This window comes from Pundamilia nyererei, unplaced genomic scaffold, assembly GCF_000239375.1.
Source record: "Pundamilia nyererei isolate P.nyererei 1_Seehausen unplaced genomic scaffold, PunNye1.0 scaffold00017, whole genome shotgun sequence".
In the NCBI taxonomy this organism is placed as follows: Eukaryota; Metazoa; Chordata; class Actinopteri; order Cichliformes; family Cichlidae; genus Pundamilia; species Pundamilia nyererei.
This window is the reverse complement of record NW_005187418.1, coordinates 1,837,751-1,848,866: the sequence shown is the minus strand read 5'-3', so window position 1 is coordinate 1,848,866 and position 11,116 is coordinate 1,837,751. Positions and strand designations below refer to the sequence as shown.

The following is an 11,116-nucleotide window of genomic DNA, read 5'->3' as shown; positions in this document are numbered from 1 at the left end:
GCAAGAAGAGCTGTCTGGTGAGACGTCTCAATTATGCAACTCGGAGAACCAGGGTTACAAAAGTAACCTAAAGTTATCTGCGATTAAAGCTTGTGATTCATGTGTAGAGCTGAAAAGCGTAATCAGTAATCATCAGCAAACATATTTATGCTTCTTCCCGCTTCTATTTGATACCTTAATGAATTATTTTTGGGCTTTGGAGATTTCTTTCTGCCATTTTATATATAAATATAAAATTTATCAGAGGTTTATCTTTACAGCTCCCAGTCTTTCACTTCTATGCTAAAATGACTGTATTTTTAGCTGTACTGCAATATTGATACCATTAAAGTATGAAGCATTAAAGTTTCAGTCTGCTCTGCCTGAGCGATTCCTGCTCTTTAAAAAAAATTATTTTTAAAAAGATCATATTATAAAGACCTTTAAATCTCAGGTAGGAAGGGTGGATGAGAGTTTAAAATCCCCCCTCAGTTTCCACAAACCTACTTTTCTTAACTTTTATAATTTAAAAATGAGCATCTAAGTTATTACAAGCTCTAGTCAGTGCGGTTTATTTTGCCCCTGAATTTGTCCTCTTATACAGACTTATTGCTGGAGCTGTGTGCAGATATTACTTTGGTCTGAAAAAAAGGTTTCAATTCTCCTGTATTACCATAAAAATAAGGCTGAATTTAACATTAATCAGTGATAAACAGTGGACCAGGTCCTTCTATGCAAAAGTATAATCACAAATGCCAAAATAAGGATGAAATAAGGATTACAATGCAGTGATTTACAGTATATTTCTGTTCTTTGTTATTCTGCCAACATTTATTTTTAATTATTTGTTCTTTACACAGTTAATTTGAACATACAAGAATGCAAGAAATAGGAAATAAGAATGAAAATCCTTCACAAACACATCCTTTAGTTTAATAATAGGTTTTTATGTTAATTTCAGCCTCCTTCCTGTTCACTCACAATACGTTTTCTGTTTACCTTCATTTTCCAGGCCACATTAATCCATCTTTGTGTGCTGTGTATAAGAGGCTTTCGGCTCCTTCACCCCTAAAAGTAGAGGTGTGTACGCTCTGTGCTACTTAAAAGCAAAAACATTTAGTAAGAGGAGGTGAAAAGTGAATCTCTGGCAGCTTTAAAGCAGTTCACAACCTCCTGCGGTGGATTTTATTTTTCCAGGCTTTGCTCTGTTTTGTTGGCTTGTCAATTGTGAGGGCCAACAAGGCCGAGGTACTCCGGGTGAATCTGGAATGAGTCAGGCCATTTCATTGTATTCATCGGAGAGAAGCTGGAGGGATTTAGTGCTCCTTGAGAAAAATAGAAAGCTCTCCGGAGAGCTGGACCTGGGCGTTCGAAACTTTTGGCTGTGAGCAGCATTTTGATGGGTTGTGCTCTTAGGAACAGGCTTTTCCTCCCCTTCGGTTATGTGTTGTTATCCTGTGCTGTGCTGTGTGCCCGCTGATTACTATGCAACACTGCTTGGACATCTGAATCAAGGTGGTCTGTGTAGACAGCACAAGGCTGAATATCATCATGTGTTTTGTTTTGTTTTCCACTAAGAATTAAATTTTATTACTCAGATAGCCCGAAAATGTTTTAGGTTTTAAAAGATTTTGCAGCATAAATTGCAATACTACCCATGTTGTCTTGTTTTGTATCTGTGCACTATAGTCACATCATTTTAATCTAAAAAAATCTCTTGTCCCTGGTAATAATTATCCCCAAAACCAGTGATCCCAGTATATGTGAATCAGGATTACCTGATCTTCATCATGATGAGCTACCCAGAGGCATTCATCCAACAGTTAAACAACTTTTGTAAAATCCTGTAAAACTAACCACACCTATGAGTGCTGTCTCAATACGGAGAGATCATTAGAAGGAGCTGACTCATTTATTGATATGCAGAATTCAGTTATGCTATTTGGCGATTAGACTCGGATGGACCATCGCAGCAGAATGAAATCCCAGTGGTGATGGGAATTGCAAGACCTCCCTGGAGTCTAGATGCCAGTGGTGATGAAGATAAGATGGAGTGAGCAGGTGGGTTGCACAAAGCACACTGCAAGGGAGAAAGAAAGATGAGGAGCAGGATTATAGCGTGGAGACTGATTGAAGATACAGAAATCATGTCGTCGTTGAGTTTTACAGTGTGGGAAAGTGGAAGTGATGTAATTAACATACTAGCAGCCAAACACCTGGACAAGAAGACAGATGAGTGAATGCAGATCTTCCTTAGTGAACTTGCACACAGGCTTCATTTGGGGATTGCAGTCACACCCCGTTTAGTAATTCTGCCTCTTAGATGTAAAGGGATGTCATATCCACAGTCTGAGAAGACAACTTTTCAGTTTTCAAACTTCACAAAGTCCTAACGGGGTTTAGCTGACATTAGAGTTTTCAAGAGGATTAAATTTCAAATTAAAATGTTAAAATTCATCATGAAAAAACAAACTGTTTGTTTTTACCAGCAGTACTGTTGCAGTTCATGCCTGGCTGGGCTGACATATGCAGTTCTGTGTTTAATGAACGTGCAGTAAGGAGCGGTGAATAATCAGAGGATAACGTTCAGCATGTTTAATGCTCAGAGACTGACTGTGCTCTGAAGACTGCTGAATTTGAAATATCTGTCTCGCGTAGTGTTTTATATTGAGTGTGGATCAAATAGCTGAAAATAGAGCCATCTATAAATAAAATATGGTCGAAAAAGATCTTTTTATTGCTTTCATCTGCAGAGAGAGAATCTCTCTGACAAGTTTATTATTCATCCACACACACACACACGTACGGCACATGTGCCCGCATTTTATTCACAGATTTGCATCTTCGTGAGACGTCAGCTCACCAGGAACTCGTCGTTCAAAGGTTTATTATTCCACCCCCACTCCACAGTCACCAAAAGAGTAGAGGCAATGACCTTGAAGCCAAAAGAAGATGTGAGCGTGTGTGTGTGTGATAGACATAAAGATACAGATCTCATCTCGGCTGGTTCTGCCGTTGTGACAAACGACAGCTCGACCGCCGGCACCGCACCTCGGGCTGCTGGTGGAGGAATGATTCCGCTTTACTCCAGCTATTCATTCATCTTCACCCTCCTTCTTCACTTCCACGCTTGATCCTTCTGCCGTTTCCATAGTAACCCCCAAAACCACCCCCACCCTGGTTAGCAGTGAGAGAGAAGCATGCTGGGTAATTTGACTTCACCTAAAACGTTTCTCCTCGGGGACTTTTCTGTCCTTGAACCATTTTTCCTTCATCATACACCAATTTTCCTGCCCGAGGTGGACTGAATTAAGTATTTAGCATATAAGACGTTTTCAAATATAAGCTCATCTGTTTGGACCGTGTTAAAGGATCCCATACCTACAGACACAAAGTTTGTTAAATTTCAGACATTTGTGCATATTTACTATGTGATGCTTTCAGGGAATGGACTAAAGAATATGTTTAAATTTAAACTGTGTATAAAAGATAGTTGGCGAAGACTCAATTTAAACCTTTTAAATCACAACTTGCTTTATCCTCCCATTTGAGCTAAGGTAAAAATTCAAGATCAAAGATTAAGAAAGCGGCGGATTAGAGGAGTCGTCCCCTACTGGCCATTAGAATGAATGCACTTTTAAGGACTTCCATTCCTGACCTCAAAGCCCCATCTGTGTTTTATATGCAGTCTGCGGTTTTGAATAAGTTTATTTGTACAGTTATGATTTGCAGTGATATTAAATAAAAAGCTGAAAAGTTACTATGTATAAAAGGGGCTTTGTATACACATATAGGAGATATTATGGTAAATGGCCTGTATTTGTATGCCGCTTTACTTAGTTCCTAAGGACCCCAAAGCGCTTTACACATCCAGTCATCCACCCATTCACACACACTGGGGATAGGAAGCTACATTGCCCTGGGGCGCACTGACAGAGACGAGGCTGCCGTACACTGGCGCCACCGGGCCCTCTGACCACCACCAGTAGGCAACGAGTGAAGTGTCTTGCCCAAGGACACAACGACCGAGACTGTTGCAGCCGGGGCTCGAACCAGCAACCTTCCGATTACAAGGCGAACTGCCAACTCTTGAGCCACGATGCAGACTGGGAGCATAGTTCTCCAGTCTGCATCGTGGCTTGTCTCAATAATGGGCGTAGCTGCGGGAAGTTTATTGTTTTGTTTTGTTTTTTGTTTTTTTGTTGATGAGTGAGTATAGGGGTGGGATTTAATAAGTTTTCTTCGTCCCATTCCTTTTTTCAGGCAATTTTTGTTTTTTGTTTTGTGCATTTATGTTCAATATAGGTATTTGTTGTGCCTGGAAATGAACAAATAAATGAAATGAAATGAAATGAAATATTGGCTTCTCTTCATCGTATGTTTCTTAAATATAGGATCAAATTTAAAATCCTTCGCCTCACATGAAAGGTCTTGAAGAATCTGGCCCCATGCAAGCTTACTTATGGTTCCTAGACCATTTAAAAGTAGAATGGGAGGCAGAGCCTTCAGCTTTAATAATAATAATAATAATAATAATAATAATAATAATAATAATAATAATAATTACATTTTATTTATAGGCACCTTTCAGACCCTCAAGGTCACCTTACAGTAACACGTAAACATACCATAAAAACATAAGAAAAATGTATATATAGCAACATAGTAAGATAAAATTTAGACATAAACAGTCATAAAAGTATAAGAGCAAATATAAAAACTGAGCAAGGTAAAAATGGCCCTCGTCTGTGAAACCAGCTCCCAGTTTGGATTTGAGAGACAGACACTCTCTCTATTTTTAAGATTAGGCTTAAAACTTTCATTTTTGATAAAGCATATATGACCATATATATGGCTGTTATTCATAATAGACAAAAAAGTAGAGGAACATGGCTTGTCTCCGCCTAGTAGCCTTTTGAGGTCTAATTGCAATGATGAATGTGGTTTATTTGATAGAGTTGTCTAGAATATGAAGTGTAGTTTAGCTGATAGTGTTCACTGTGTGTATTGTAGAGACTGAATTTGAACACTGTGTTAGAGACACCTTTACAATAAGAGTCGAGGAACTACAAGTATTTATATTTTCCACGTTCAGTTTTCTTTTCACAAAGTACCGTGTACATCCTCAAGCCCTATCAAATGCACTTCCTTTGTCTTATAACATTCGCAAAGTGAATTATTTACAGGCAAAGTTTGGACAATAATCTCTGTTGATGACTTGTTCAGTTTCTTCTTTGAAGCTTCTGAGTGTCGGATCTCTGTGTCACTGACGGAAACTCCCCGGCAGCAGAAGAGCGAGAAGCAAAACAAAAAAAGCACCTTTGAGGACACAAACTGTCAAAACAACGCTGATGTGTTTTCTCCGTTTATAAATCTAATCTTTGAATTTCTCAGCTCAGTTCACCTGTTTACTCGTTAACACTCGCTGGTGGTTACAGAGAAAATTCTGCTGATGTATTTTGAATAAAATCAAAATCACCACAGCAATAGTTTCTTGATTTTCAATAAGAACACAACAAAGGTTAGTGTAGTATTTTTCTGTTTTCTATTGGGAAAACATTTAATAATTATAAGCTACACTTATAAACTAATCAACACAAATAAGCAGCTTCTAACGTTTAGCGGTGGGTCTGTGGGTCTAAACACAAGCAGCAGAGCACTTGACCACAGCAAACGAGGAAGCAGTGCAGTGGTCAGCAATGCTGACTCACAGTAAGAAGGTCCAAGTTGGACTTCATCATCTGGCTTTTCCTTGTGGCATTAGCATCATGTTTGTGTGTCCTCTCACAGTACAAAGACATGCTATTAGTGGGGTTAGGTTAATTAGTAATGATAAATTGCCTATGAGTGTGAATGGTTGTCTATCTCTCTGTGTTCGCAATGCAGCAGACTGATGATCTGTCCAGGGTGTGCCCTGCTCCTCACCCAGTGGTAGCTGGGATAGACTCTAGATCCTGATAATTTTATGTTTTCCCCTCTATAGTCCTCACAGGACTCTGTGCAGTCCTGTGAAAAACTAAGTATAGCCTTACTGCTTCTATAGGAATTAAAAGTGAAGGAAATCATATGCACTTGATTAATTGACGAAAAAATGTAAGTCTGATTGACTTTGCCTTAAAAAGCATCTTGAAAATAATCACATAAAATAATCAATCTTAAATTTTCAAATGGATAACAGAACTGCGCTAATGTGGACGTAGCCTAAGACTTCTACTCCATTACATCACTTTTTTAAATCTTAAATGTATTTATGTATTTTCATACAGGTATAATTAAGATCTGAGTAGCTTAAACATTAACCTTAATAAAATGTAATAATCCCGTGATGAAAACATGGTGTGGCTTGGCATTATGAGTCAAAGCCGCTGAATGTGGCCTTGAATTCCTTTTTTTCTCTTCTCTTTCAACATGCATTACTGTTTAATATGTCAACACTGAGGCTGTTTATAAAAAGGTCTTTGGTTTGCTGAGCAGGTTTAGATCGGCACCAGTGAAAACACATCAAGTGTTAAGCTGCGTAAAGTTGATTGAAGAACTTAAGAGCAGCGCTGACACATAACTGCTGCTGTGGCGTGTTGACAGATATTTTAGTAAGAGAAACAATGGCTTTAAATAAAAAAGCTCCCCTGGAAGCATTTACTGGAGAAAAATCGAGGAAGAAACAAGGCTTATGTTGTTTCATTACAGTTTTAATGCTCTGAATGACTCTGATGGATTGGGCTTTGACATTTTTCAGGCAGTTAAAGACAACTCCAGGAAAGCGAGAAAAAATGTCACATTGCAAATGTTTTGCTTATAACTCGAAAAATGTGGATTTTGCAGAATTGTCCACATGCTTCTATTTTCACTCCCTCAAACAAATCAGCATTTTGCTTCATACCAAAACCCCCTTTTTCTGTTATTGCACTTTATTAGCGATATAACTTAACTCAAGTGCTGTTCAGAGAAACTCTTTTTACTGCACTACCTGTGCAAAAAGTTTTCAGACAGACTTTTTTTGTCGAGATGGGGGGAAACAGAATTGAGTCATTTTAGAGAACGCTCTGTATTCCCAACCTCTGTCACTTCAGCTCCCCCTCACAAGATTTATGACTGAAAAATCCCTTTTACACATCTGTTATCTTCTTCTGCTTCTGTATTCTTCATCACCTCTCGCTGCCTCCCCCTCTTTGCCTCTCTGTGCCGGTGGGAATCCCGGCTGTGACGCCAGAAGCTGATGCCGCAGTAAAGCACCGACTCTGTTGCTGAGGCTTTGATTCAGGATGCTGTAGTGCCCTTGATGTGTCAAACAATTAACAAAAAAAAAACCTGCAGTGAGAAGGGTAGAAGAGCAAGCTGAATCACGAGTGCGGTTTAGACTCATCACGCGTGGCTCTCTTTCTCCTGTTTGCCCACTTTTTTTTTCCTGGAGCAAACACGGCCGTCAACAACATGTAGCTGCTTATTTCATTGAGTCAGGCATTTCCAAAATATGAACCATGTGTTTGTTAGCCTCTCCCTTCCTCAGCTGTGACCCCAGTCATGCTGCGTTACGAGGCCCAAATCCCCCGAGTGGAAACGTCAGCACAACATAAACAGCTGACCTTCTCCTTACACGTGCAGATATGCAGAGTCGCAGCCAAGCATCAGGAACTGCTAGCAGCACACGTGTTTCCTGGGAATTACAACATTTTAACTGGAGAATTAAACCTTTAGATGGAGATGGATATGCTTCAAAGGGCATTTCTGATCACAGTGGTATGAACTGTGTGCAAACATCTTTTTCCCCTATATTTGCAGAAAGGTGACTGGTGTATGCCCGTATGCTTGCTCTGCTGCTGCTGTAGTTACCGAACCCACATTATAGAAATCTCCCTTCAAATTCATGTGTCCAGTCGTACTGCAGGCACATTATAGCTTTAATATACAGTTAATAATACATCCTTTTCCATCTGGGATAAGTGTGGTCAAAGTATTATGGAATTTTGCCTCCTTCTGGTAATTGAGGACATGACAGTTCAAACTGAAGACTTATTCAACTGTCCGTTAGACATTGTTATTCTCAGTCATGCAGGTGCTTTTGCAAACATAATGCACACAGTCTGAATTTTTATCTCCTGGGTGTGAAAACTCACCGTGACAGCAGACAGCAGTTTGTTTTGCTTGTGTTAGCCTTCACATTAATTATGTCACACCTGGAAAGAGACAAAGTGGATGTGTACGTTTGTGTGTGTGTACCTGGGTGAAATCTACAAAACTGTCACTGAGGAAAGAGAACGAGACAATGTGCATTGAATTTGAGCATGCTTGGATTCAATGTGTGCGCGTGCATTAATCTCCATCTCTCTGCAGCAACTGGCTTTCCAGGACGGGTGAGCAATTGCTAACCTCATCATTAGTGTGCGTGCGTGTATCTCTGTGTTTGCATAAGGATCATTATCTCGTTGTTAAATCCAGAGACTGTGAATCTTGCTTAGACTTCTTTAGTGCCAGAGAGAAGACGAATTCAGGGAGAGAAAGACCAGCGGTTTGTACATATTGTGTCAGAAATAAGTTCAGTTTTGTTACTGAAACAGGAAACTGTGACTGCAACACTGTCATTCAGCACCACAGTGTCATGGAGACATCATTAAATCCCAACTGTAAATCTCAGTAGCCAGCATCAGCAGCCGGGGACTGGACCACCAGGGCCTCCGGTCTTGACTGCTGTCCGATACACATTTGGGCTGTGCTTAACCAGGCCCCATGGGCTAAGACCACCAAGCACTCTCCCTCAAGCTTCCTACCCAGGTCTAGTTCCAGTGTAGGGCATCCTCTCCTTGGCAGGGTAAACTGGTCCCTTGTTATTTTAGCTTTCACTGGGACCAACATAAAGGCCCATGGAATGACACACACAAGCCTTTCCACCACACTGAGGTGATGAGTCACAGGGGAGCATTAGGGGAGTGGGAGTTTAGGGCGATGGGTTGAAGAGAGAGCTGTGCATAAAAGCAAAGGTGTCAATTTGCCGGTTTGATCTATGCCCTTATCCTCACCGGTGGTCACGAGTCTGAGTAATGACTGAAAGAATAAGATCACCAATATAAGCAGCAGAAATTAGCTTTCCTTAGAGACGGGTGATGAATTCTGTCAATCACCTCAAAGTGGAGTCGCTACTCCTCTGCATAAAAAGGAGCCAGCTGAGGTGAAACATTCAGACATCCTGTGTCCTCCTGTGTCTGGGCATGTTCTGCTGGGACGAGGTCCCAGGGTGCACCCAGGACACGCTGGAGAGATTACATCTTGTGGCTCAAATGTTAGCATCCTAACATAGTAATTGATGGAACAAGATAAATATTATACCTGCTAAATATAAGATATATTAGCACTGTCACTGTGAGCATGTTAGCATGATAAGGGTAGGCTTAATAGTGCTACTTTATTTAAGTACAGCCTCACAGAACTGCTCTTGTCATAGTCTTGACTCTTGGTGTTTATTCCTCTTAAATTATTTCCTCACTGTTTCGTCCTCTTGTGTCAAATTCATTCATGTGTCTGTATTTTCCCAGTTTACTTATCACACTTCCTGCTTTATTTTGAATTGTAGTGTTCTTTGTGCTTTGTTTTAAGTTTTTCTTCCCTGGTCTTATCTACTGTGATTTAGTTCAGCCGTCTCAGTCTCCCTAGCTGTCTCTCTGATTGCCCTTCAGTGTATATATAGTCACTGCCTCCCCTTGTCTTTGGTGAGAGTGGCTGCTCCGACTTGCCCCTGTGTAGTTTCTTGCTTTATATTTCAGATGTTTGTAGTTTTCAGTATTTCCTTGTTGGACTTTATGTTTTGCCTCTTGTAGAATTTGAAACCAGTCAATAAAGGGTTTACTTTCTGCTTTCACATCTCTGCATTTGGGATCTCCTCTAACACTCCACACGGTCTGAATCATCTTCAGAACAGAAAACTTTATTCATGTTTTCACAAGAATAACGAGTTTCCATATGTGCTGAACTGAAAAGTGAAGTACTTAATTTAATATTTCATCTGGACTCGAACTGAATGTTTAGTTTTAGAGTGAAAAAAGCAACATGATAACACCTTACAGTGAAAGCTAAAACTCATATTTTAGGATTAAATCTAACATTTAAGGCTAGATAAACTGGACTTTATTGGCAGTGGAAAATTCCATGGCCCATTGTTTGAAAAAATAAATTTGTTTCCACTGGTACGAATCTGAGAGCGCAGCTCATACAAGCAGAGCATGGGTCTTTTTACTCAGTACTGAGGGCTGAAAAACTATTAGGACACCCTTGGAATTTAAATATATTACAAAATGTAAAATGTTGGCTTTTGGGGAGAAAGAGATGTGTGTCTGTTCAGTCATAAACACATAATGTGGACATATTTGAAAGACCAATCTGTTCACAGAGGGGAACATAAAGCAGAGGCTGGTGACGATGAGTGAGTGAAAGGACCAGATAGTCAGGTCTCATTCTTTACGCCGCCCTTCCCCTCCCTCTCTTCCTCCCACTTTCGCCACCTCCTCTCTGCTCTTTGTGGTCACTGAACTCCTGCTTGAAAACAGGTGATCTCCTTTCTGTGAGCAGGGGGGATGTGGAGGAGAAAGCTGCAGATTTCTGGCAAGACTAAGAGGTCGAGCAGAAAAAGCATTGTTGTGTAAGTCCACTGGGCCACAGCAGGCTCACTCTGTGTTTTATTTTTTATTTTGAATTTGAGCTAAATTTGAGTGAAATGTATAGCTGTATGTGGCAGTAGGTACGTTTAGAGGGGAACATGTGTCTGTGCTGCTCAGAAAGGCAGGTAAGGTAGGTGTGACTGGTCTGGTGCGTGTTCTCGGTCAGAAAGCAAAGGGCTGCTGAATGTGTTAACTTATATATTATATTAGTTACACTGAAAATAACATATTTTTATCTGTTCATCAAACAGTTTCTGCTAATCCAGCATTTAGACAGAGTTGGCTTTATTTAAAATTGTATTCACTGATGCTTTTGACACAGTTTTAATCTACTGTGAAGGAAAACTGTAAATAATACTTTTTATTTAAGACCTTAGTCACACAAATCTGGTCTGTAAGTACGTTCCAACTATTTAAATTCAGTACATTGAATTTTAATTTTTGTGACACTGATGTCAAATTCACAAAACTCAACTTGTCAAATATGATAC

The 11,116-nt window shown here is 39.9% G+C and overlaps 1 protein-coding gene across 2 annotated transcripts in view; it reads left to right on the top strand.

The window, feature by feature from the left end:
• The first annotated feature begins 10,528 nt into the window (after positions 1–10,528).
• LOC102199140 (rho GTPase-activating protein 44-like) overlaps positions 10,529–11,116 on the top strand; it is a 46,115-nt gene continuing 45,527 nt past the window's right edge. For both annotated transcript variants that reach the window (XM_013909020.1, XM_013909019.1), the window contains exon 1: positions 10,529–10,606. In XM_013909020.1, the coding sequence (XP_013764474.1) occupies positions 10,542–10,606 (65 nt within the window). In that variant the 5' untranslated portion in view covers positions 10,529–10,541. The remainder of the gene's footprint in view (positions 10,607–11,116) is intronic.